The 27,197-nt window shown below is 61.6% G+C and overlaps 1 protein-coding gene across 1 annotated transcript; it reads right to left on the minus strand.

Annotated features, from left to right (window-relative positions):
• Positions 1-109: 109 nt before the first annotated feature.
• LOC117642956 (protein prickle-like) lies at positions 110-26,427 on the minus strand. The gene is made up of 6 exons (XM_034381592.1): positions 26,175-26,427; positions 10,852-11,094; positions 3,469-3,672; positions 2,547-2,910; positions 1,393-1,990; positions 110-1,308 (listed from the first exon to the last, which is right to left on the minus strand). Exons 1-6 carry the CDS (start codon positions 26,424-26,426, stop codon positions 732-734), a joined length of 2,238 nt encoding a protein of 745 aa, XP_034237483.1. The 5' UTR covers position 26,427; the 3' UTR covers positions 110-731.
• Positions 26,428-27,197: the final 770 nt, after the last annotated feature.

The raw sequence follows: 27,197 nt of genomic DNA on the forward strand, positions 1-27,197 counted from the left end.
AGCTCAAAACGCGTCTAAGAGTTTTGGCCGCCTCCACCGGTCTGCTGGCCCACTGTGTACCAACCCAGAGCTAATTTAATTGCAGTAAAGAGGAACAGTAGTGATTCCGTTTGAGTTGCCTTTCCAGTATTTTATTTACACTTTTTACACAAAGACGACAATAGTCACATTACAACTTTAACTTCTACGAGAAAAATACATTTGTTGACATCTTTGGAAGGGAAATACATAAATATGTAAGCATGCAATTTACATGAATTTCATCTGGTAAAACTCTGAAATAAGCTTTAAATACATAAATCAGTTCTTTGATTTACCCATGAAACAAGTCCACCTACAAGATGGTGGACCTGTCTCATGGATAAACGCTTGGGCAACATTATCAAAACACACTCATAGTAAGAGCACGGAAGACAACACTGGCGTAGCACTTCTACGATAAATTAAGGTGAACCCTGTTTGCCATACAATCGAATGTAGTATGGTGGTCACATGGCCGTTTTTGGAATTAGACTGAACTAACTACGGCAGTCTCTTTTCCAGCTCTGAAAAAAGGCGCCGAGTCAGAAGGTAAATTATACAATCACAGTGTCGTATAAAAAATTCTCAAACTCCTAAAAAGCCCTGTCTTCATTTTGGCACGTACAGTCAGTTCTCCGATCACCGAGAAAGTTCACACAGTCTAACACTAGATCGCCCCAACCACGTCAGGCGCCCGACAGGGCGGCGCATCAGGAGATGACACAGTTCTTGTCGTGCGCGCCGATGGCGTGCGGGTGGCCCGCGGGGTTGGCGGCGTTGGCGGGCAGGGTGACGCTCTGGCTGGGCTTCTTGACGGGGGACCGCGGCATGGTGGTGTGCTGCTGCTGGCGCTGCCTGGCGCACGCCAGGGCGTCGTTGGGGACGTACGAGATCCGCACGCCGCCGTACGCGCGCCGCGGCGGCAGCTGGTACGCCTCGGACTCGTCGCTGGAGGAGCTGGACGAGCACGTGGAGCAGTAGCTGTCCTCGTCGTAGTCGCGACTGTGCCGCGCGCGCCGCGCTCGCCGTGACTCGGCCCTGCGCTCGCGCGCCTCGCGCGCCGCGTCCCTGGACTCCCTCGTGGACGTGGAGGGCCTTCCCTCGCCCGCGGGGCTGTTGCAGTCGTTGCGGTCCTCGAAGCGCACGCTCAGCTGGCCGCGGCTCTTCCCCCGCGACGTGGACGCGGACGCCTGCGGGGTCTGCGGCGCCGTGGGCGACGGCGTGGAGCTGCTGGCGTGCGCGGGGCTGTGGCTGGGGCTGTGGCTGGGCCCGTCCGGCGTGTCGGGGCTGCAGGGCGACACGGGCGAGCTGGTGTGGCCGTGCGGGGGAGGCGGCGGCGGCGGTAGCGGCGGGGGCAGCGACGCCGCGGACGGGGCGTCCAGCTCGGGCATGGACGCGGTGCCGTCGTGCCGCTGCGAGTGCAGCGCCTCGCTGAAGGGCTGCCACGAGTCCAGTGACAAGCTCAGCTCGGCCAGGTTGGCGAGGTGCAGCGGTTGCCTGCATCGGTCCCGCGCGCTCAGCAGCCTCTCCAGGTCGGGGGACAGCGAGCCGAGCGAGCCCATGCCCATGCCCCCCATGGCCATGCTGCCCAGCGCGGCGAGCTGCTCCAGGTTGACGGCGCCGCCGTTGTGGTCGGACAGCAGCCTCTCCAGGTTGCGCTCCAGCAGCACCCTGTCCAGGCCCTTGGGGGAGGCGCCGTTGGCCGCGCCGGGCAGGCCGCGCACCACCAGCTCCTCCACGACCGTGGTCACGGTCTCCGTCACCAGCTCCGGGCTGGGGCTGGCCGCCTCGCTGCTGCTGGCCGAGGCCTTGTGGTGCGGGGACCTCTGCTGCAGCGCGCGCCGCCCCATCTTGGGCGAGCGGCTGGGCTGCGGGCTGAGCTGCGGCGTGGGCCCCGCGGGCCCTCCCGGCGCCACGGGCATCACGTGCAGGCCCGGCTGGTACGGCATGAGCAGCGACCCCGTGTTGGCTGAGGCCGCGGCCGGCGCCGCGTTCAGCGAGTGCGACGGCGAGCTGCGCGGCGACGGCGGCGGCAGGCTGCCCAGGGGGCTGCGGGGGCCGCTGGAGGAACCGCCCGGGGACGTGCTGGGAGGCAGCGGGTGCTGGACGCTGTGGACAAGACACGCGGTTAGCACCATCACGCAGCGCGCAGCGCACGACGGCGGTGACTTCCACCAAGCCAACGACTTACCTGAGGTTCCTGGTGACTTTGCCGGCCGGCGAGTCCGTGCGGTGGCTCGCGTGGGAGTGGGCGGGGCTCAAGTTCCCGGACGGCGAGGACGGCGCCGAGGACGTGGCGGGGGACGCGGCGGGGGCCTGCACCGGCAGCTTGGCGGGGCTGTGCTGCTGCTGCTGCTGGCCTCGCCGCGTCCGGCTGGGCGACGCCGGCGGCGTGGAGGACCCCGCGTCCGACGGCGGCCGGTGCGCGGAGGCGCGGCTGCGGGGCGGCCTCCTGCCGTTGGAGGGCGGCAGCGGGGGCGGCGCGCCCAGGGGCGGCGGCGCGGGCGAGGCCGAGGGCGGCGCGCTGCCGTCGCTGGGGGTGGGCGGCTCGCCCTTGGAGCAGGCGATGGAGCAGTAGATGGCGCCTCGCCTGGGCAGGAACGGCCGGCCCAGCAGGCTGCCCCTGCACGTGTTGCAGCAGAAGCACTGCTCCGTGGCGTGCCAGTGCTGGCCGTCGTGGCTCATCTGGCCCTGGTCCACGCCGATCTGCTCGCCGCACGAGTCGCAGTACTCGGCGAACATGGCGTCGAAGCAGTGCAGGCAGTAGGGCCGCGTGTCCCTCATGATGTACCTCTGGCCGCCCAGCTGCGCCTGGCACTCGGCGCACGCGAAGTGCTTCAGGTGCCACGCGCGCCCCTCCGCCTCGGTGCACTCGTCCGCCAGGATGATCTGCAAAGCGGGAACTCATTAGCTCATTAGCTTTATGAAATGCGTCCGCCACCGCGGCACAGTATCGAACAGAAGACCGAGAGGTGGACAAAATTCTAGACGCGTTTCGCGCTCTTTGAATGGCATTCGAATCGAACGTGAGGTAAGTAAAGAACTGTTGAGGAAACTACGAGCGTTAAGGCGACACATCAGTGCCTCTCACGTCAGCGGACACATCCCCAGGAGCAGAAGGCGAGTAATCGGAAATGGCCCCGATTTACTTCTCCCTGACTCGCTTCGGGTGTGGAACTTGTGTTGTACTACCGTGTGCAAAAGAATCAGACCGTCACTACTCCACGCGTCAGAGATTTACAACGCTAGCCTTATGGTTGGTCTCTTGCGCGCGGGGTAGCGACGGTCGGATCCTTTCGCACACGGTAGTACCTCTGCCAAAGAACCATTGAGCGCACTGAATGTATTGATAAGTTCTGAAGGCGTCTAAAATTTGGTCCGCCTCCACGGGTCTTCTGGCCCACTGTGCGTGGCTTGAACCAAAGAAGCTTGGAATTGGGAGCCCACCTCGTCGCAGGCCGAGCACCGCGGCTTGAGGGTCTCGGCGTGGTGGCGGCCGCAGTACAGCCGGCCGTCCTTGTAGAAGTAGATGAGGTCCACGAGCAGGTGGCGGCACGTGCAGCACGTGAAGCAGGCGGGGTGCCACGCGGCCTGGGAACCCGCCCTGGACGCGGACACGGCCATGTCGCCGGCCCCCAGCGGCTCGGTGCACTGTAACAGGAGGGCGAAGGCACAGTGAGAAAGGGCACGACAACTTTGATCAGCATGGCATGGTGCATCACAGCGCCGCGACCTGTAGACTGATTCCGAGAGTCGTTTTCGTCGCTTTGTTACTCTCGCACCTTTACGGGACGCCCCATGAGTGCAAGGCAGACAGAACGACGAAAACGACTCTCGGAATCAGTCCGCTGCGAATCTACACACACAGGGAAGGCCTGGCGATACTCCCGACAGGAGGGGACTCTACCACAGGGAAGGCTCGGCGATACCCCGCGCCGCAGCGCTGGACCGCTAATTTCTGCGCGTGTACGTGACGCGTGACCCACGCACCGCAGGGCTGCAGGGCGGCAAGGCGCTCTCCGCGAACCAGAAAACGGCGCCGCCATTAACTTACCGCGCGGCGCCGCGCGATTTCTCATAGGACCACTAAGTCATTCCCCGGCCGGCAAGGCGGCGGGCGTTCCGTTCCCGCTCCGCCACTTTGAGACTTGGCGTTATTGTTTCGCCCTCCGGGATGAGAAATAAGGCGCATTTTTTCGTTGCCGCTCTTCGGCGCTCGGGCCGAAAGGCCGAAAGAGAGGGCGGGAATAATTATCCTCATATTTCACATTTTTAATATCTTGCCCCTCGGCGGGCGGGGCTGGCGCGGCCAGAAAGGCTAGAAGCAGGCCGGCCGGCCGCACGCGCGGGCCTTCGGACCCCTGCGGATTATCGGGGAGGAATCATGGAAATGCCGGAATGACATGGAACAACTGTCGAGGCGGAGCGAGAGCGGCGCGCGCGGTGCGCGCCGCCGACACGGAGTCCGTCCTCCACTTGGACACGGACGACGGCCGCCTTGAACCCCAGCTCGTTGACGTGACCCTGGGCGCAGGCGGACGCCCCCGGCGACCCCCCCTCCCCTTCATTCCGGCAATATTGTCCTCCGCTGTCGGGGCGGCGAGGCTCTCGACGAGGAACTTCCGCGCAGTGTGGCCCGGGGCGGCCGGGGCCGGCGGGGGTTTTACTTCTGAGGGGCTCCACGGACAATTTCACTCAAGCCTCATGACGAACAATGACTGGGCGCGGCGCGCAGCGCAGGGCACTGCCGCCGCGAAGCTCCGCGAAGCTCCGCGAAGCGCCAAGCCCGGGCTCGGCGGAGCTGGAGAATCGGACACTGCAGCGGCCCGGCCTGGCTCCGCGCGCACCCCGCGTGCCTTAATTACTTTTCCGGACGTTCCATTTAAAAGCAATTGAGAAAACATCTCTCGGCGGCGTGCTCCGCGGGGCTCTGCAAGGCTCCGCACGGCCCCGCCAGGCCCTTGCAAGGGGTGGAACAGGAAGCAGCCCGCCGCCCCGTCTGCAGACTGAGAGCCGTCTTCGTCGCCCCGTCTCTCTCGCACTCCTTGGCGTTCCGTATGGGTGCGAGAGAGACAGAGCGATGACTCTCGGAATCAGTCTGCTGGGCCGTCCCGCGCGTCCCGGGGGAGGGCGGTGAGCAGCCCCCTCGGTCATCTACTTTGCCCACGGCTCGTGGCTACACGGCTACGTTTGCAAACGAAATGATCTCGGCCTCGCCCTCCTCCTCTCCGGGTCGCTGAGTCGCTGGCTTCCTCGCTCTGGTCGTGAAAGAGACGCGCCCCGCTAAGATGTGAGGCTCCGCGCGCCCCATGGCCCATGCCGCCCCGGCGGTGGTGATGTTTCGTTCCCGCTTCAACTCCACCCCGCGAAACGCATTAAAGAAATGCCAGCTAAAACGGCCACCACGGACTCGGCGCCGTACGTCGCGTCGTCGGCGCGCTGGAGGCCGTGCTTGCGGCTTGAGGTGGCGCACAGTGGGCCGGAAGACCGGTGGAGGCGGTCAAAACCCCACACGGATTTTGAGCTCCAGAGTCGCTGAATGGGACTAGAACCGAACGTGTGGCCCCACCTATGGATTGCTCTCCGAACGGGGAATCCATAGGCGGGGTCACACTTTTGGTTTCAGGCCTGTTTAGCGACTCTGGAGCTCAAAAGGCGTGTAGAATTTCTGCCGCCTCCACCGGTCTTCTGGCCCACTGTGTGGCGGCGGAGCGGCGACACACCCACGCACCCGCGCACCCACGCGACGCCGGCGAGGGCATCAGACCTGGTGGAAGACGTTGTGACGCGACGGGCGACGGACACAAAAGGCGGGCCACCCCGGCCAGACAAACGAAAGAAAGAGGAGGGAGCGAAACAGAGGCAGACAGTGCGTGCGCGCGAGAGAGAAACTGGCACCGCCGTCTGCTGAGTGCCGGAAGTACTTCCCCGGCGCGGCGCGGCGTGGCGGGGGCGGCGCCACCACTGGCTTAGGAGCAATCATCATTGAATACAGCCCTTTCGGCCGGCGCCCCCTGGGACAGGCAGGCAGGCAGGCAGCCACGGCCCACTGGCCCCAATCAGCGCATAATGTCTTCTTCTTTTAATCCCCGCAGGGCCCCGGGGGCCCTCCGCCCTTCCGTGGCCGTCTGGTCAGAGCGCCCTGGGGCGGCGCTCGCCCTCCGCCCTCGCCCTTCGCGCTCGCCCTCCGCCCTTCGCCCTTCGCCCTCGCCCTTCGCCCTCGCCCTCCGCCCTTCGCCCTTCGCCCTTCGCCCTCGCCCTTCGCCCTCGCCCTTCGCCCTCGCCCTTCGCCTCGCCCTTCGCCCTCGCCCTTCGCCCTTCGCCCTCGCCCTTCACCTTCGCCCTCGCTCTCGCCCTTCGCCCTTCGCCCTCGCCCTTCGCCCTCGCCCTTCGCCCTCGCCCTCGCCCTTCGCCCTCGCCCTTCGCCTCGCCCTTCGCTTCGCCCTCGCCCTTCGCCCTCACCCTTCGCCCTCGCCCTCCTCGCCGGGAGGGCGATAAGGGCCGGTATCAGCGTGGCGAGGGTCGGCGCGGGGCCGAAAATTAAAAGTGCCGCGTCGAGGTAGACTAGACCCTCGCCCTCTTTGAACTCCACCGGCGGATTGCACGGCGGGCCACGCAGCCGAGAGTCGTCTTCGTCGCTCTGTCTCTCTCGCACTCGTGGGGCGCTCCATAAGGGTGCGAGAGAGACAGAGCGACGAGGGCGACTCTCGGAACCAGCCTGCAGGCGGGCAGACGGCCCCGTGGTCGTCCGACCGGAATAAAATACGCACTTTTCTCGGGGCGGTTAATTGCGAAGCATCTTGGGAGAATTCCCGTGACATCCTCCTCGTCTCCTTTGCCGCGCCGAGCGGAGCCGAGCGGAGCCGAGCCGCGCCGCGCCGCTCCGGGGATTCATTTTCGGCGGCTCGCCTCGCCTTCGCCGAATTTCTAGTCCGAAATGAACCATCCGCGCACTTTATATTTCGCCCTAGATAAAAATAAAAATGTTGCCGCCGGCAGCGAGCCGCGCCGAACCGAGGCGAGGTCTGCCCTCGGCATTCCCGCGCCTCCTTGGCCCTCCACAGTGGGCCAGAAGACCGGCGCTGGCTGCCGAAACTGTAGACGCGTTTTGAACTCCTGAGTCACTAAATGGGACTAGAACCGAGCGTGTAACCCCACCAATGGATTCTTCGTTCGGAGGGCAATCCATTGGCGGGATCACATGTTCGGTTCGAGTCCCATTTAGCGAATCTGGAGCTCAAAACGCGTCTAGAGGTTTGGCCACCAGCGCCGGCCTTCTGGCCCACTGTGCCCTCGGCCGGGCCGCGCATATTATGCCGGGGAATCTTTGTTCTCGCGCAATCAATTTCCGAACAGCTTTCCATCGACGATCTGCCCCCCGCCCCACCTCCAGAACCTTTTGGGTTTTCATCCTCTTTTACGCGGAGCGTGTCTCAACAGATTGGCAAAGCGTTCTGCACTGGCTGCTACCGCCACCGAGATTGGCCAGGAAATTTATAAGTCGCGCGCGCAGGGCGTGGCGTGGCGTGGCGGGGCGTGGCGTGGCGTGGCGTGGTGGCGTGGTGGGGCGGGGCATCGCGCGTCTCCTCTCTTTATGCAAAGAGGGGAGGATGACGCTTCAATTTCAAAAGTTGGTTCGCGTCGAATCCATTCTCGCAATGGGGCAACACGACGAGTCGAGCCGTTCCTCCGTTCGACCCTCAATTTTTTTTTCGCTCCCTCAGCCCAGGGGTCTCAGAGTGAGCATGGCTTGCGGGCCGCATAGAGAGAGAGAAAGGCAAAAGAGAGATAGGAGATAAAAATGAGTGAGGCGGCGAAGGTGGGGACACGCCGGACTCCCCCCCCGCACGGCAGCGGCGACGGGGGGACCCAGCGCTGCGCTGCCTGGGCCCGCACGGGCTGACTGCCCGGGCCTTGTTCCCCCATAGGGGCCTTGTGATGCGGAGAGATCCCGGCCAGCCACGGCGAGCCGGCCGGTTGACACGTTTGACAGCGGGGCGACGAGGCAGCGCGCCCGCCGCCCGCCAGCCTGGACCTGTGCGGCCCGAGTCTGGCCCGCCTATCTTTCCCATTGCGGCTCGCTGCGGGCCGGTGGCACCCGAGGCTCCGGGCCGGAGCGGCCCGGGGGCCGCCCGTCTGAGACCCCTGCCTCACCTCCCGCGCCGATCCGGCGCAGCCCTATCTGTCTCTCTCTCTCTCTCCTCTCTCTCTCTCTCTCTCTCCCCTTCTCTCTCTCTCCCTCTCCCTCTCTCTCTCTTCTTCTCTCTCTCTCTCTCTCTCTCTCCCCTCTCTCTTCTCTCCTCTCTCTCTCTTGGCTTCGGGGATGATGGACTCGACGGCGCAGGAACACACCCCGGCAGATTGTTTCCTGAGAAAGGCAGATGAGGGTAGTGCGGAGGAGCAGACGAGGAGACGGAGACAGACGGCAAAAGAGTTGGGGTGCGAGCGAGCGAGCGAGAGAGAGAGAGAGAGAGGGAGAGAAAAAGGAGAGAGAGAGAGAGAGAGAGAGAGAGAGAGAGAGAGAGAGAGAGAGAGAGGGAGAGAGAGAGCGGCGCGCAGTTACCGCGCAAAACCCAGACCAAACCAGTCCTTGGGGAAATTCGCCAGGGGATTGAAATTATCGGCGCGAGCAGACGGGACGGCCCCGACGTACGCGGTGCTGCGTGCTCTACGAACAGCCGACGACTCACAGTGGGCCAGAAGACCGGTGCACAGTGGGATAGAAACCCGAAAACGTGGCCAAAATACCCTAAAATGAAACGTGTCCCAGGCCTCTCATAACAGCCTGCGTGCAATGTTAATATCCCAAAACTTCAATATCCAAAATATTTCAGATAGGAATCGACCCATAGAGCTTCCAGTGCCGTCGGAAAAGGAATAAATAATTAAACGAAAATTTTGTGAAAAGTAAGAAAAAATTGCTTTATTTAGGCACTGTTTATGACCTGTTTGCACCTTCCCGAAAAAAAGCGACTTATCCCGTTTAAAGTCCGTTTCTTCCTGAACAATTTGGCGTAACAAAAAAGTCTGTACCCCCAAAGGTCGCCTCACAAAGTCGATTTAAGTAAAACATTCCATTAATTTCAAAAAAATCGACAAGATATATTGAATTGACTATAACTAAATTTAACGGCGGTTCACGGTGAAACGGTTTGCGGGAGATCACGCACCAATGTGTCGACTACAAGTAGCAGAAGATAAATCTTGCTCCAAAGTGCTCCATTTTGAATGCCGTGCGAAATTGTAGAGCTAATTAAGGGTAAATCGCGAGAATTGACTAAGTTTTTATTTCTGCAATAAAAACAAACACTTCAAAAAAAAATTAAGAAACTGAAGTTGTATTCATTATTGCGTCCGTATTAATAACGTCGAGGGGCACCTTGAGAGGTTGCCGACGACGTCCTTCCGTGTCCGCCATGACGACCCCTGCGTTTGAGCTGGCCATCGAGACCGTCAGGACCCGCATAGGGTGTGAAAACCGTTTTTTCCTGCGGCCCCCAGTTTCCGAGATACGAGGACGTACCACGAGGTCGCCGTCGAGGCCGACGAGGAAGTCGTACAATGTTTGGTGTCCAAAGAGGCCATGACGGCGAACGGCGACCCACTTTGGAGTCCGGGACTTTTGATGACGGAATTCTCTTCGTGGGTTCTTGAGCTCTCAGGAACTCGATACTGGCCAAGATCTGCGCAGCGGTTTGTCCAGGATGGCGACGAACATCTCGATGTGGGTCGATTTGAAGTGTTTTTTTTTTAGTTCGTCGCCATCCTGGACAAACGGCTGCGCAGATCTTGGCCAACATCCAGTTCCTGAGAGCTCAAGAACCCACGAAGAGAATACCGTCATCAAAAGTCCCGGACACCAAAAGGGTTCACGGGCACGGGCATAGCCTCTTTGGCCTCCAAACATTGTACGACTTCCTCGTCGGCCTCGTCGGCGACCTCGTGGTACGTCCTCGTATCTCGGAAACTGGTGGCCGTAGGAAAAATCGGTCTTCAGGGCCGTTTTATGTTGGTCAAGGTCTCCATGGCCAGCTCAAATACGAGGGTCACATTGGATTTTGTTAGCGGAATTGAAATTTTTTGCCCCCAAAACCTACGAAATTTTGTGCCACGTGACAATTTTTGGGCATTTTTTGAAATTTACCCCCCCCTGACCCGCCCCTGGATATTTTCAAAAATTTAATTTTGTTTACAGATTTGAAGTCCTGGACTCTCAATCTATAGGAAAAGATGCGTCGCACATGTATATGAGCATTTTTAAAAATTTTCCCCCCCCTGATCCGCCCCTGGATATTTTCAAAATTAAATTTTTTTTTACAGATTTGAAATCCTGGACTCTCAATCAATAGGAAATGATGCATCGCACATGCATTAGAGCATTTCTTAATTTGCCCCCCTCCCTGATCCGCCCCTGAATATTTTCAAAATTGAATTTTGATTGCAGATTTGAATACCTTGACCCCAAAAACCCTTACACTCCAAAAATTACGCATTTGCCGTTTAAGATGCGTCTGCAAATCAATTTTGGCCACGTTTTCGGGTTTCTTTCCCCCTGTGCGGTGGAGGCGGCCAAAAATCTAGACGCGTCTTGAGCTACAGAGACGCTAAACGGGGTTCGAACTGAACGTGTGACCCCACCAATGGATTGCTCTTCGAACGAAGGAATCCATTGGTGGGGTCACACGATCGGTTCGGGGCCTGTTTACCGTCTCTGCAGCTCAAAACGCGTTTAGAGTTTTGGCCGCCTCCAGCGGTCTTCTGGCCCACTGTGCGACTCAAGAAAAAGGCAGCTGGCGGCGCGGGGACTCGAACCCGGGACCCAAGACTTACCGCTTCGCAGGGGAGGGTGGCGGTGAGCTGGCGCACCATGCCGCGGCCCAGGGCGTCCCGCTTGCGCTGCGCCGAGAAGAGCCGCAGCTCCTTGCGCTCCTCGTCGGACAGCGCGCGGCAGTAGCGCACCTCGTTGTCGTGCGGCGGCAGTTGCTGCAGCAGCTGGCGGACGCGGTAGCGCTCGCCGGCCGAGCCCGCGTAGGGGATGCGCTCCTCGGGCAGGCACGAGAAGTACAGGTGCACCTGGAACAAGGAGCGGTCGGGTCAGCACGGTCAGCAAGACAGCAGGCTCATTCCGAGAGTCGTTGTATCGTCGCTCTGTCCCTCTCGCACCCACACGGCACGCCCCATGAGTGCGAGAGAGACAGAGCGACGAAAGCGACTCTCGGAATCAGTGTGCAGAAGGCAGGCCAAGTCGATCAGTGGCGCCGCCACCGCCCTCGCGGCGGAGACGGGAAGCTTGGCGCCGCTTGGCGCGACACCGCAGCGCGGCCGCTCGCTGCCGGAGTCGAAATCGCGCCGCAGCCACCGCGCTATGGCGCGAATCAACAGGTGCGAGAGAGAGAGAGAGAGAGAGAGAGAGAGAGAGAGAGAGAGAGAGAGAGAGAGAGCGGCAGCGAGACGGACGGGTTGGCGGCTAGAGGGTAGTTGATGGCTGGCTGCAGGAGCTTTCAAGTGTGTTCGCTGGTTCGCTGCCGGGGTCGGGTTAGTCGGGTTGGGGGAGGCACAGGCGCGAGGCGTACGACCCTCCGAGCCGGGATGGCCCATGGGGGCCGCCCCTCCGCACCCCGCCCCGCCCCCCCCCCCCGCCCCGCCCTGCCCCGCCCCGCCCCGCCCCGCCCCGCCCTGCCCCGCCCCGCCCTGCCCGGCTCAGTTTCGCCAAACGTTCCCTCGGGAGCGTCTTCCTGTCTATGTCGGTGTTCCAGCGTTCCAGGTGCGCGTGAGCCCTTCCGGGCCCCGCGGCCCCGGCGGCCTGGCCCTCCCCGTTGACTGCACTTTTATCCCCCAGGCGCCATAAAGTAGTGCAGGAACATGGCCCGCCTCGTGGCCCGCCCAGCGCCCAGCCTGGCCAAGCCCAGCGCGGCCCGGGCCTCGCCTCACGTACGCCGATAAAACATAATTAGAGGAATTCACGTGCGTTTGTTTGTTTGTTTTGGGCACTCCCCGGCCGCCGCCGAGCCACGCGGAGCCACGCGGAGCGCGGAGGGGACGCCAGCGGGAACGGAACGACGGAACGACGCTGGGAAAGAATTAAAGAAAGGAAGCGCCAGCGTGAAATTAGGAATTGGAAGCACAGGGACTGAGTCTCCGGGATCGACTGCCCTCTCCGGCTAGGCTGCTGCACCTCAGACCAGAGAGCCGCAAGATCGGTGGAGGCGGTCAAAATCCCGGACGCGTTTTGAGCTCCAGAGTCGCTAAATTGGACTCGAACCGAACGTGTGACCCCACCAAAGGATTCCTCGTTCGGAGAGCAATCCATTGATGGGGTCACACGTTCGGTTCGAGTCTTCGAGTCCAATTTAGCGACTCTGGAGCTCAAAACGCGTCCGGGATTTTGACCGCCTCCACCGGTCTTCTGGCCCAGGGGCTCAGAGTGAGCATGGCTTGCGGGCCACATAGAGAGGAGACAGGCAAAAAGAGCGTTTAGAGATGAAATGAGTGGGCCCCGGCGAAGGTGTGACACCCGGACTCGACCCAGCAGCACACAGCGGCGACGGCGGCGACCCAGCGCCCGGGGCTGCCTCGGCCGACGGGCTGACTGTCTGGCCTTGCTCGGGCCTGGGCCTTTGAGGCGAAAAATGCCGGCCAGCCACGGCGCGCCGGCCGGGGCCAGAACGTTTGACAGCGGGCGACGAGGCAGCGCGCCGCCGCCCAGCCAGCCGGACCTGTGTGCCGAGCAGCCGCCACATTCCCATTGCGGCCCGCTGCGGGCCGTGTGGCACCCGAGCTCCGGGACGGAGCGGCCCGCGGGCCGCCCGTCTGAGACCCCTGTTCTGGCCCACTGTGCATAGGGCTGCGGCGCGGTCTCTGACGGCCAACACACTGTAATGGGCCAGCCTTGTAACAAGGGCTGCCTTTTCCGGCGGCGCCCAGCAAACTTTGCCCTGGTCCCGCCGCGTCCCCGGAGTGCTGCATTGCGTTACATCCCGGCTACACAGTGTACAAGCAGCGCCAAAGCAGCCAAAACAAACTGAGTGTGAAACGAAAATGTGCGCCCCCGAGAACGAAGCGGCGCGGCGTCTGGCGAGGCCGCGAGAGCGCCGAGCGGAGCTACGTGACTACAAGGTGGGGCGCGGAGCGGCGCGGAGCGGGCCGGGCCACTTCAACTCGAAACAACAATAACACCTCCCAGACGCTGACGGCGCCGCAGCGCCAGGAAACGTTAACGTAATTAAAAAGAGTCGCCCGCCGCACGCTCCACGCCACCAGCACACAGTGGAGTGGGCCAGAAGACCGGTGGAGGCGGCCAAAACTCTAGACGCGTTTTGAGCTCCAGAGTCGCTAAAAGGCCTCGAACCAACGTGTGACCCCCCCAAATGTTTCCCTCGTTCGGAGAGCAATCCATTGGTGGGGTCACTCGTTCGGTTCGAGCCCCATTTAGCGACTCTGGAGCTCAAAACGCGTCTAGATTTTTGGGCCCGCCTCCACGGTCTTCTGGCCCACTGTGCAGCAACGACCTGCTGCAAAAGTTGAGGCGCGCCGACGGGGCTTGAGCGCACAGTGGGCCAGAAGACCGGCGGCGGCGGCCAAAATCCCGGACGGGTTTTGAGCTCCAGAGTCGCTTAAATGAGACATGAAGCGAACGTCTGACCCTACCAATGGGTCGCTCCCAGAACGAGGAATCCATTATTGGGGCCACACGTCGGGTTCGAGTCCTATTTCGCGACTCTGGAAATCATAACGCGTCAAGCGTTTTTAGCAGATGATACGTTCACGTATCAGCGTGCTTGTACTCTCGTGCAGAGAGTACCGAGTTTCCGGCTAGCCAGGCAGCAGTAGCCGTTGCCTGACTAGCAAGCCTAAAAGGGGGCCCGAGCGCCTCGCTGGCAAGGCAGCGGCTGGCTCGCCTGCCTAGAAGATTATGAGCGGAGGGCCCGCAGCGTGCCGCGCCGCCCGCGCCGTCGCGCGCCGCACCATGAATGGGGGCGCTGGGGGGGCTCGGGTTGCGCGCGCGGCGTATAACCTCGACACCCATTATCTAGTACTATAAAGTGCGTCCCTCGCGTTGCGCGTCGTTACGGGACGCTGCTAGCACGCATCGCGTAGCTGCCCCCTCGCCCATCCCTTGCCGAGACGCCACGTCCCGCCGCGCCCCGCCACACCCGCAGCAGTCTACACAACACACACACACACGCACTTGAGCCTTGAGTGCGTAGAACGCATGGTGCAGCGCCCCCCCGAACCCCTGCCCCTCTCGAGAAGCGGCGCGTCGGCAGTCGGCAGTGTGCGCCACTCTTGCTTATCTATCTTGAGGTGGGGTTTTCGGGGGGCGCGCCGGCCGGCGGCCCCGCTTGGAGATGTGGCTGACACGCCGCGTGCCGCAAGGCCCTTGCCCTAGTACCGAACACAACTTTATGGTATGAGTATTATGTGATTAGCCACCAAATTGTGCATCTTCGCGTTGAAAGAACGAAAATGATACCCAACACAAGTGGTATCGGACATATGAGTGTCCCACCGTCATTGCGAACATGGCACGTTAGGATATTCAAAAGTTATACTAAAATTGTCATTTTCATGAATTACCGTGCGTAAGAGATTTGTCAAAAAAAAGAGTTCCGAGTGTTTACTCTTTGAAATAAATTGACAAAATATCACATTCATACATTTCAATAAACATTCTCATAAGTATCATCTGCTTTCACGTTAGCGTTAGCGTTAACGTTTTTTGGTCGCCTCACCAATCAGAGAGGCTTGAACCCACAACCACCGCCATCGCCGGGTCGGCCCATAAGAGCGAGAGAGACAGCGCGACGAAAACGACCCTCGGAATCAGTGTGCAAGGCGCGGCGAGCGCCTGGCGGGTAGGCAACTCGCCCGCACCTCTGCGCACCACCGCCACGGACGGCCTACCCGCCGGGCGGCGCACAGTGGGCCAGGAGGCCGATTGAGGCGGCCAGAACTCTAGACGCGTTTTGAGCTCCAGAGTCGCTAAATGGGGCTCGAACCGAACGAGTGACCCCACCAATGGATTGCTCTCCGAACGAGGAATCCATTGGTGGGGTCACACGTTCGGTTCGAGGCCTGTTTAGCGACTCTGGAGCTCAAAACGCGTCTAGAGTTTTGGCCGCCTCCACCGGTCTTCTGGCCCACTGTGCGGCGTGTCACCGCGTGGCGCGGTCCAGTGCATATTGAAAGCCGAAAAGAAGCATGACGAGGAGAAGGACGTCTTGGTGCCCTCGCACTCGCACCCCGTGACGGTGAACTCGCCGCTCCACGCCCCCACGTCCGAACGAACGGCAAGGAATTATTATGTCTGGCACGACGTCGAGTGGCTGGCTGGCTGGCTGGCTGGCTGCGCGTCTGGGGGGCGTCGCGGGGCGTCGTCATGAGACTTGGGGGGGTCACACGCCCCGCGGGGGTCGCGACCCGACCGCAGTGTCTTTATTATGACGGTGCGGCCGCTCTCTCTCTCTCTCTCTCTCTCTCTCTCTCTCTCTCTCTCTCTCTCTCTCTCTCACACACACACAGCATCACGCGCGCGTCGAAAAGCACACGTTCGACGCGAGGACGGAAAATTAATTCGACGGTGACGCCACCCGCCGCGTGGCTAAGCAGACGCGTTCGTCTCTCTCTCTCTCTCTCTCTCTCTCTCTCTCTCTCTCTCTCTCTCTCTCCTCTCTCTGCTCGTCTTTTCGCTCGCTCGTTCCAGCCGCACGCTCTTCTTCTATGGCACTGGTATGTGTGCATTCCTGCGGATAGCACTTCACGCCGAGTGCACACACACACACACACACACACACACACACACACACACGAGGCGCGAGCACGTCCGCGTAATTCAACGCCGTGTGTGCCGTTCGATCGTCATTAGTCAGGAGGCAGGTCGGCTAGTTACACACACACACATACCTACCTAGACACACACAAACACACACACACACACACAGATGCACACACACAGACACACACACACACACACACACACACACGAGCGCAGGGCATCGCGTTTCGCGCGGATCCCGCGGGTCGCGCGGGAATATTAGGAAGTCCGCTTGATGCTTAATTGGCCGAGTGGCAGCGGCGCGGCGGCCCTGCGTGGATCCGATACCGCTCAATCGACGGGTCCGCTGACGGGGAAATTGGAGTGGGGGGGGGGGAAGGGGCACATGGTTTAGGACTTCCCCGTGAAAGAGCGCCACGGCCAGGGCCACGGCACACAGTGGGCCAGAAGACCGGTGGAGGCGGCCAAAACTCTAGACGCGTTTTGAGCTCCAGAGTCGCTAAACAGGACTCCAACCGAACGTGTGACCCCACTAATGGGTTCCTCGTTCCGAGAGCAATCCATTGGTGGGGGTCACACGTTCGGTTCCGAGTCCCATTTAGCGACTCTGGAGCTCAAAACGCGTCTAGAGTTTTGGCCGCCTCCACCGGTCTTCTGGCCCACGGTGCGGCACGGCCCGAGAATCAAAACAGCATCATCATCACCAGGACCGCCGGCCAGGACCGCCAGGACCAGAAGAAAGAAAGTTATTAGCAGACGCGTTCTAATAGTCCCGTTCTTCCAGGGATCCGGTGCGTGCCTGCGTCTGCGAGTGTGTGTGTGTGTGTGTGTGTGTGTGTGTGTGCATGTGTGTGTGCGTGCGTGAGCTGGCCGAACCGGAAGACGTCCGGGCGGACACCACCGCGGCGAATCGGACTGAAGGCCGACCGGCCACGGCCGCGTCGAAACGCCGAAACCAGAACCCGACTCGAACCCGAACCGAACCAGGGCCGCTATCCTCGGCTGCCTCGGCTGCCCTGCCTAGCCGCTACACTGTCATAGGGGCCGAAGGGCAGGGCGGGTCTCCTGCGGCAGTCAGGGCTGGCAGGCCGGCAGTTAGACCGCAGCAAACGAACCGGCCTGATATTGGTCGCGCCCCGCCCCGCCACGCCCCGCCACGCCCCGCCACGCCCCGCCACGCCACACGCCGCGAGCCACACCGCAAACGGCACGCTGCAGTCCAAGCACGCACGCACGCACGCACGCACAGACGCACGCACGCACGCACGCACGCACGCAACGCTCGTCGGCTGCTATCACGCGACGCACCGCGCCTGTCCCCGCGGCTGCAGCCTGATTCCGAGAGTCGTTTTCGCCGCCGTGTCTCTCTCGCACCTGTACGGGACGCCGCCATGAGTGCGAGAGAGACAGAGCGACCAGGACCACACCGGTGCCGATGGGCGTGGCGCGGTGTGGCTGCCATTTGCATTGTCGGGGTATCGTCGGGGCATGGACGGGGTGGACGTGGCGGACGCCGAGCCCGACGCACAGTGGGCCAGAAGCCGGTGGAGGCGGCCAAAACTCTAGACGCGTTTTGAGCTGCAGAGTCGCTAAACAGGCCTCGAACCGAACGTGTGACCCCACCAATGGATTCCTCGTTCGGAAAGCAATCCATTGGTGGGGTCACTCGTTCGGTTCGAGCCCCATTCAGCGACTCTGGAGCTCAAAACGCGTCTAGAGTTTTGGCCGCCTCCACCGGTCTTCTGGCCCACTGTGCGACGGGTGGACGACGTCCCGCGCCAAATTCAATACACTCGACGCGCAGCGCGCACCTCGAGTTCGGACTCGGGCTGCTAATCCGGGCCGTTGGCGTGCGCTGCACGCCGCGCCGCCCTCCTGCGGGCTGCCGTGCTTTCCTCGCTCTGCCTCTCTCGCACTCCTGGGGCGTTCCGAGGGGCGTTCCGAGGGGCGTTCCGAGGGGCGTTCCGAGGGGCGTTCCGAGGGGCGTTCCGAGGGGCCGCGAGAGAGACAGAGCGCCGATACTCTTCGGAATGAACCTCCCGACTCCCCCCGGCGAATTAAAAGCAAGTGCGGGAAATATCTCTCCGGCCGAGCCAATCTGGCCGCCGCGGTGACGTGACGGCCCCCGTCCCTCTCTCTGTCTCTCTCGCACGCCGACGGGCCGCCGGGCCGCGCCACGAGTGCGAGAGAGACAGACAGAGACGAAGCGCGCGTGGAGTCCGCCTGCAGCAGCCGCCCCGGCCAAGCCAGGCCACTGCAGGGAGAGGTTAGAGGTCGGAGGGAGTGACTTAGCGATGCAAGTCACACGCGGCCGCAGTCCGGCCCTCCCTCCCCTCCCGCTCTCCTAAGCTGCAATCCCCCCCCCCTCCCCTCCCCTGCGATGTAGCATCCACCCCGCGGGTTATTAACACCTCGTGCGGGAGAGGGCGCTCATGGAGGGGCGGGGGAATGGATTCGCAGTGTGTGGGAGGCGAGAGGCGAGGCCAGGCCGCGCGACCCGGCCCAGCAGGCCCAGCCACTTATGCCACCGCGATCCCCCGCCTCCCCCGCCGCACTGCAGGGCCTTGTGACAACGGCCGCGCCCTCTGGAGAGAGAGAGAGAGAGAGAGAGAGAGAGAGAGAGAGAGAGAGAGAGAGAGAGAGAGAGAGAGAGAGAGAGAAAGAGAGATAGAGAGAGATGAAGGAAAAGACAGAGTCGAATAAAAAGCGACGACCGGCGATATGGAGGCGAGGCGAGGGCGTGGGTGCAAGATTCTGAAAGTGCATTCCTGTTTTGTTTTTTTCGCGTTTGTTGTTGTTTTCATCCCCGCGCACCGACCGTAAGGCGCCGAGTCGCGGCATGCAAAGCCATCCCATCCAGCCACTCGCTGCCTCGCCGTCTTGCGGGGACGCCATGGCGCGCCAAACGGAGTCAAACAGGCAAACACACCCCCACTCGAAATGGACCGAAAGGAGTCTGTCGCCGCCCGAGCCACGGGGCGGCTGGCGCCATGGAGCCATGGAGCCAAGAATCCGGGGCTGGGGCTGGAATCCGAAGCCGCTGCGGCCCGCACAGTGGGCCAGAAGACTGGTGGAGGCGGCCAAAACCCTAGACGCGTTTTGAGCTCCAGAGTCGGACTCGAACCGGCGTGTGACCCCACCAATATATTGCTCGTTTGGAGAGCAATCCATTGGTGGGGTCACACGTTCGGTTCGAGTCCCATTTAGCGACTCTGGAGCTCAAAACGCGTCTGGAGCTTTAGCCGCCTTCGCAGGTCTTCTGGCCCACTGTGGCCCGGGCGGCCCGGGCGCTGGTCCAAGCCGGGGTTGGGGCGACGGGCGCCGGGGCGGGGGTGGGGCCCTTGGGGGGGGGGGGGGGCACCGCGGGGGACGGCGCCGCGCTGCCGGCCGGCCCGCCTGGCTACGCCCGGCGCAGCGCGCAGCCTGGCGCCGGGAGATGCGGCAGCCGACGGGACAGGCGCCGCCAGATCGGATCGTTCGCACCGCGTCGCCGCGTCGCCCTCCAGACTGACTCCGAGGGTCGTTTTCGTCGCCCTGTCTCTCTCGCACCTACAGGGGGCGCGCATGAGTGCGGGGGAGACAGAGCGACGAAAACGACTCTCGGAATCAGTCTACGGGCCGGCGGCCGAAACGGCCACGCCAGCCAGCCGTCGCCAAGGGACTCCGGTTCAAGGCCAAGGCGCAGGTTGACCTGCTTCGCCCGGGGCTGGAGCAGTCCGTCCACGCCCAGTGGCGTGCGCAGAAAGTTCGAAAGGGGTGGTCAAGTCACGCCCCTAGCCTAGCCTCTGACGGAATGCATCTTAATTTACCGCGATTTGCCGACCCTCCAGGCGTCTGTCTAGTGCCAAAGGGGAGGGGGCGACACATGACCCTCTGACCTCCCTCCCCCACTCCGCCTACACCACTGCCCACACGCGCGTCGAGGGGTGAATCACTCGGCGTTCTGGTGTACACATGAGTACATGAGTACGGGTGAGTACACCTTAGGAAACTCATAAATTTCACATTTATAAACATTTAAAGGCTTTATTTCGCGTTTCAGACAATTAGCAACATCAGACCTTACTTCAAACAAGCGAATTTCGTTAAATTTAAACTTGTGAGTACACTGAGTACAGGCTAATTTGTACACATGAGTACACCAGTGATTCACCCCTCGACGCGCGTCCACGCCCGGGCAGGGTCGCCGTCAAGGGCTCGCCGGACGTCGGCCGCGTCGCGCACGTCGGACAGCCCTGTCCTGTGGTGCTCTGTCCGGCTCTGCCCTGTGCGCTTGGCGCGCTTGCCGGGTTTGGCCGGGCTTGGCGCTTCGATCCGCTACGCGCCACGCAGCACCCATTGTGCCATTGTGGCGGTGCAGCAGTGCGGGTTGCAGGTGGCGTTGTTGCGCGTTGTTGCGTTGTGTCGGGGCGGTTTAGCTCAAAGCTGGTGGCGACCTGGACACACACTCCCTCCCTCTCTCTCTCTCTCTCTCTCTCTCTCTCTCTCTCTCTCTCTCTCTCTCTCTCTCTCTCTCTCTCCCTCTCCCTCTCTCCGTCTCTCTCTCTCTCTCTCTCTCTCTCTCTCAGGCGACAACAACAGTGGCGGTGCTGTTCGCGAGCGCGCTCCGGACGGGAGGGTTTACCGCACCAGGGGAATCGCGTGTAACGGGTCAGGCTGTCACACCGCGTGCGCGCGCGCGTGTGTGTGTAAGTGTGCGTACGTGTGTGTGTGTGTGTAGTGTTAGGCTGTTGGGCTTGCGGGGTCGTATAGTGGTTATTGGGCCGTGTGTGTGGAAACACGGCGATTACCCAGCCAGTCGTATTAGCAGGCGGCACATGTAATCAACATGGGCCGCCCGTTACCCCCGCTGCCCCGCCTCGTGCCTCGGCCCCCCAATGTACACAAAGTTTGGCTTTACTGCCGTACGAAATGTCGGGCGTCATTAACACCGCGGCGAAACTATATAACGCACAGTGAATAGAAAAGTCAAGGTCAAGGTTTCGAAGGTGTTAATCTCGGGTGGGTATTCGCGAAGGTGCCTCTGGAAAAATGCTTGCCGACGGGAGTTTGGTAAATGAACGAAACATCTTCAATTTGCGAAGATTTTCTGTAAATTGCAGAAGATTCTTTGTAGTGTCGCAAAGAATTTTAGAAAATTCACAAAGGCGCTCCTTCAGTAACATTTTTTTCCAGAGGTACTTTCGTAAATTCCCTATGTGTTTCTTACAGTGCGTTGATTTTTATGGCAAATAAAACACGAGAAAACACGGATTTTGTTTCGGTTTGCATTTGTGTTTTTCGAGCAGCCTGACCGAGTCCCTGACACTAACAAACCCCCTTTGCACGGGCCTTGTGCCGCTTGCCGGCGAGGGCTTGGAGTCATCGTGGAGTCATCGTGGAGTCATCCCGGACACTGAGCGCACTGAGCCTTCCGACCGTGCCGTTGACGAATCGCCCCAGTCCAGGGGCCCGCCGAAGACTGACTCCGAGAGTCGTTTTCGTCGCTCTGTCTCTCTCGCACTCACAGGGCGTGCCGGGTAGGTGCGAGAGAGACGAGAACGACTCTCGGAATGAGCCTGCTGGCAGCCCCGCCTAACCACACGTACATCGCACCGCCTGCAGACTGATTCCGAGAGTCGTTCTCTTCGCTCTGTCCCTCTCGCACCTGTACGGGACGCCCCACGAGTGCGAGAGAGACAGAGCGACGGAAACAAGCGAGGCGCTGCGGGACATAAACCACGCTTAACAACTCTTTCGTAAAGGACGCGACAGCGGCGGGGCACGCACACTGGAAAAGCAAAAAGGAAAAGAAAAGGACGCGCCGTCCGAGAAACGAGGATAAAGTAGGAAAAATAGCCGGCAGGACACTGCCCCTGATGAAAATGAAGGATAACGTTTGGAGCCTGGAAGCATGAACGAAGCGTGAGCGAAGCATGAACGAAGAGGTAGTGCTCCGCTTACGCTCCAATCTCTTCGTTTATGCTTCCTTCCTGGCAGGGGAAGCCTAAACGGAGGTAGTTCCTCCTTCGTTTACGCTCCGTGCCTGACCGCTTCGTTTCCTCTTCGATACCACTCCGTTCATGCTTCCCTCCTGTCAGGGCAAGCTTAAACGAAGGTGGCGTTTTCTTCGTTTCCGCTCCGCGGCCGACATCTTCACCTACGCTCCGATACCACTCCGTTTATGCTTCCTTCCTGGCAGGGGAAGCCTAAACGGAGGTGGTTCCTCCTTCGTTTACGCTCCGTGCCTGACCGCTTCGTTTCCTCTTCGATACCACCCCGTTCATGCTTCCCTCCTCTCAGGGCAAGCTTAAACGAAGGTGGCGTTTTCTTCGTTTCCGCTCCGCGGCCGACATCTTCACCTACGCTCCGATACCATTCCGTTCATGCTTCCTTTCGACCGGGGAAGCTGAAACGAAGGGAGCGCTCTCCTTCGTTTACGCTCCGTGGGCTGACCTCTTCGTCAACGCCCCAATACCTCCTCGTTTACGCTTCCGGCGACACTTAGAGTAAATTGCAATGAGTTGGCTCTGAGGCCGAACCATGTTGCAGCCGTACCCCCTCCAGTGACCCCAGCCGGGGGTGGGCCCGGAGAACACTCTCGCTCAGATAGTCAGGTGCTGTGTAAAGGAAGCTCCCCAGACATCCTCCGTGGCGCAGTTGGCAGCGTCTTCAGCTTTGAGGTGCACCGAGGCGGCGTCGTGGGTTCAAAACTTCTACAAGCATCACTTTCGGCGCTTCCCGCGCGTGGATGAGTCAAACGAGGCACCAGGCTCGGAGAATCATCAGGAGGTAGCCTCGCCGGTCTGTTTCCTTTTACCTATTGCCACTCCGATTATGCTTCGTTCAAGCTTCGTTTATGCTCCGATGGTCTCGAAGCCTTATGCTTCGTTCAAGCATCGTTTATGCTCCGATGGTCTCGAAGCCTTATGCTTCGTTTAAGCTCCGCCGAAACAAGCGTTTACTTTCGTCCTTCGTTTATGCTTCGTTTTACCTCCCCGTTCATCCTTCGTTTACGCTCCGTTTTCATCAGGGGCCACAATGAATGACGCAATGGGGGGATTCGAAGCCGCGAGCCGCGCCGCGGGGACGCCGACTTGTCTTATATTACGCGTCGGTCGGATCATACCGCGCGGGGCGTAATACGCCACTGGAATAAATCAGAATGGGGGAGGGGGGGGGGTAGTGTCCGCGCGTCCGCGAGTCAGCGGGACGACGAGATGGAGCCGTCCGGGGCGATACATCTGTATGCAATGGCCAGTAAATTTATGGCGAGGCCATCGGGCTCTATTATAACCATCATCGACTTACCGGGCGACCGGCCGGCCGGCCGGGGCAGCGCAGCAGCAGACTGATTCCGAGAGTCGCTTTCGTCGCTCTGTCTCTCTCGCGCTCATGGGGCGTCCCGTGTAGGTGCGAGAGAGACAGAGCGATGGAGAGGACTCTCGGAATCAGTCTGCAGGGCCGTACGCGCCATAAGGCGTTACGTCGCCGGTCCGTCGGTTGCCTATTTCTGTTTGGGCAAGGGAATTTAAGGAGAGTGAGAGAGAAAAGAAAACGGAGGTAAACAAAAGCCCCGAAATCCGAGTCGCGCGATTCTGTTATGGTGGCTTGCCTCGCTGTCACTCATCACCACCAGGAGTTGCTGCTGCTCGCGGTGTTGTGATCAGGCGACGGTCGAAGTTCGCGCGCCAAGTTCGAATACAGCCTCTAAGAAAACGATCGAGAAATGGACACTTTTGGGCGACTCAAGTCGCGTGATCAGAACTTAGGATTTTCCAGTTCACCCCGTGGCATCACAACTATGGAGTACCCCATGCAGGAATTACGCTGAGGAGCGATGTTGTTGTTGTTGTTGTTGTTGTTGTTATTGTTGCAGGCGGCATGCGTGACGCGCCAAATGAATCGAGGCGTTGAAAAGCCGCGCGGCTGATGCCTTTTTGATGACGGCGTCGCTGATCACGCGAAGGGACTGCGCAGGGCAGGGCACTGCAAGGCAGGGCACTGCAAGGCAGGGCACTGCAGGGCCGGGCGACGACGACCGCCTGAGTCCATTCGCACTACTTACACGGAGCGCCAAGGCACGAGCGCACGCGCAACGCGCGTGTGTGTTGCAGCAGCGAGCTGGTTCCGAGAGTCGTTTTCGTCGCTCTGTCTCTCTCCCACCTTTACGGGACGCCTCATGAGTGCGAGGGAGACAGAACGACGAAAACGACACTCTCGGAATCAGTCTGCTGGGGGGGCCACGCCACGCCACGCCACGCCACGCCACGCCACGCCACACCACGCCACGCCACGACACACCACGCCACGCCACGCCACGCCACGCCACACCACGCCACACCACGCCACGCCACGCCACGCCACGCCACACCACGCCACGCTCCGGGCGTGCGCGGTGAAGGCGGCCCCGCGGCGGCAGACGGCTCAGGTGGTCATAAAGTGTCACTATTTACTGCCGCCGCCGGCCCCGATTGACAGTGTGTGTGTATGTGTGTGTGTAAGTAAGTAAGTGTGTAAGTGTGTATGTGTGTGTGTTGGTGCGCCGCGCGCCCGCACACGCGTGCTCCGTGCGATCTCCAATGATAGCGCCGGTTTTCCGTTTCGAAACTGCTGCCGCTGCTGAGGCCGCTCGCAGGGCAGGGCAGCCTCGCCCCGCCCATGATCAAGGGCGTTCAGGAAGGCGTTCGATCACGCGCCGTCGGACCGCGAGGCGACGTAAAGAGAGCACTGGCTCTGCAGGCTCATTCCGAGAGTCGTTTTCGTCGCTCTGTCTCTCTCGCACTCATGGGGCGCCGCATGTAGGTGCGAGAGAGACAGAGAGACGGAAAAGACTCTCGGAATCAGTCTGCCGCCGGACACTAGTGCGAGGAGGAAGCGGCATGCGCGGCCGTCTCCGTTGGTGTGTGTGGTGTTGCAATGCTGCCCTACAAGCCGCCCCCATCTCACACACGGACGCACAGACACACACGCACGCGCGCGCGCGAGTTACAGGAGCGAAACGAATCAGCAAGTCTCCGATTGATTACTGATAACGTCCTGATTGGTCCGGGAGGGGTCCAGCGGAGGGCGGGGCGGGGCGGGGCGGGGCGGGTCTGCCCACTCGGCTTCCCGCTGCCGTCACGCCTAGGCCCTATCGGCCGGACGCATCGGGAGCAGTGCTACTAAGTGTTTGTAGGCCCCGCCCCGCCCCGCCCCGCCCCGCCCCGCCCCGCCCGCCCCGCCCCGCCCCGCCCCACCGCACCCCGCTCCATCTCTAAAAACGGCGAGACTGATCAGTTCCAGCAGAACGCCCCGCCGACGCCGCCCCGCGGCATGCTCTCTGTCTTCTCCTACTTCTGAGGAGGGGAAGGATCATAATCATCGTGTATAAGCAGAGCAGATAGGGCACAGATGCAATTCCCATTTCGCATATCGTAGAGACAGGCCTGCTTCTCGGATTTGGAGGCATTTTCCACGAGAGTCACAGGAGGCGACGACTGTAAGGCGGACTGTTGGGCTAGCTTGGAGGAAGGGACCGCGTCAGCCCCGCTGCTATAGCCCCGCTACACATGCTGCTCGGGCCGCTCACAGTGTGCTGCACACTGACCCTCGCACGGCTGCAGCCGCCGCAGCCGCTACCGCACCAGCCGCACCTGCCGGCCCGCAGCTGCAGGGCAGTGCTAGTGCGGTGCTATTCGGCCCATAGCCCACCTGGCGTCCGCATGTTGCCCCCGCCCCGCCCCGCCCCGCCCCGCCCCGCCACGCCGCGGCAGTAAAAATAATTTGTTGTTACGTTTATGAGGCCGTGTACTCCGGCCGAACAGTAGCCGGCCGACTTGGCCTAGCTCGCTATAACGCGGCCTCGGCCGAGAGGCCTGCTAAGACTCGGCGAGCCACGCCACTACTAAATAATTCCCGCGCCGAGACGCACAGTCCGTGGCGAAAGCGGCAAGCCGCGGCGAGCGGCCCGATGAGAACGGCGGCAATAAAGTTGCGCAACGCTCATTGGCCGTGCATGTAGAGCACGGGGAGCAGCCGATGACGCGTCGCGGAGCATCGCGCGGAACGCGCAACACGCCACAATGTCACGCTCGCCGGAGCGTGCGGCGTGCGTGGCGCGCGGCGAGGCGCACATCACGCCCGTGTCCGTCTTACAGTGGGTGGGCGAGAAGACCTGAGAGGCTTTCCAAATCCCGGACGCGTTTTGAGCTCCAGAGTCGCTAAGTGGGACTCGAACCGAACGTGTGACCCCACCGATGGATCGCTCTCCGAACGAGGAATCCATTGGTGGGGGTCACACGCTGGGTTCGAGTCCTGTTTAGCGACGCTGGAGCTCAAGACGCGTCTGGAGTTTTGTCCGCCGGCGCCGGTCTTCTGGCCCACTGCGAGCGAGAGAGCGAGAGTCGTGCTTGCTTACCTGGTCGGGGCGCAGGCCGGGCGGCACCCAGGTGTACTCCTCCAGGGCGCAGCCCGAGTCGTCATCGGACTGCGAGTGGCGCTGGGGGTCGGCGCCGAGGTGGCCGGGCGGGCCGAGGTGGCCCTTGGCGGGGTCCAGCCCCGGCAGCGCGGGCAGCGCGGGCAGGTGCGTCGAGATGTTTTGCTGCGCCATGGACAGCCCCGTGCCGCTGGTGTGGCCGTGGGGCGGCGCCCCCAGGTTGTTGGGCACCATGTTGGCGGCCAGGGGCGGCGGCGGCGGCGGCGCGGGCAGCGGCACGCTCGGCGGGGTGTGCATGGGCGGCGGCGACGGCGGCGGCGGCTTGTGCTGCGTCGAGGGCGGCGGGGGCGGCGGCAGCGCGTGCCGGGGCGGCAGCCCCAACGGCGGCGCTAGAGGCAGCCCCACGGACGGCGGCAGCGGAGGCGGCGGCAGCGGCGGCAGTGGCGCGCCGCCCTCGCGCGTCGAGCACTGGCAGCTCCGGCAGCTGCGACACGCCTTCCTGCGAACAGACAGAGAGGAAACTAGAGGCTTTGTCGGAAACAACTCCAACACCATTTCATTCCGCCTTTCCCCTTTCTGTCCACACTCGGGGGACAAGGCAGGGCCAGGCACGGCGCGCCAGCATGGCTGTGCAAACTGGCCAAACTCGGGCCGGGCCGGGCACACCGCGGTCGGGAGTCGAGTCGGGGCAGCCCAGCCCCCAGCCCGCCGGGGTGGCGGTGGAGGCCCACGGCGCCGTGACTCGAGCGCTTAGGCACGCCCGTATGCGCGCCCGTGCAGCGGGACTGCCTACCCCCCGGGCGCTCCACCACGCCACGCTCCTCTCTCTCTCTCTCTCTCTCTCTCTCTCTCTCTCCCTCTCTCTCTCTCTCTCTCTCTCTCTCTCTCTCTCTCTCTCTCTTCTCTCTCTCTCTCTCTCTCTCCTCTCTCTCCTCTCTCTCTCTCTCTCTCTCTCTCTCTCTCTCTCTCTCTCTCTCCTCTCTCCTCTCTCTCTCTCTCTCTCTC

Source organism: Thrips palmi, unplaced genomic scaffold, assembly GCF_012932325.1.
Source record: "Thrips palmi isolate BJ-2018 unplaced genomic scaffold, TpBJ-2018v1 HiC_scaffold_16, whole genome shotgun sequence".
Classification (NCBI taxonomy): domain Eukaryota; kingdom Metazoa; phylum Arthropoda; class Insecta; order Thysanoptera; family Thripidae; genus Thrips; species Thrips palmi.

Excerpts from the sequence above, each read along its gene's own strand:
- LOC117642956 (XM_034381592.1), bottom strand. The coding sequence starts at position 26,426 with ATGGTGCCCAACAACCTGGGGGCGCCGCCCCACGGCCACACCAGCGGC. Across the intron at positions 11,095-26,174 it reads CCGGCCTGCGCCCCGACCAG|GTGCACCTGTACTTCTCGTG; the intron begins GTAAGCAAGCAC and ends TCCTTGTTCCAG. Across the intron at positions 1,309-1,392 it reads ATGCCCGAGCTGGACGCCCC|CCCCGACACGCCGGACGGGC; the intron begins GTCCGCGGCGTC and ends GTCGCCCTGCAG.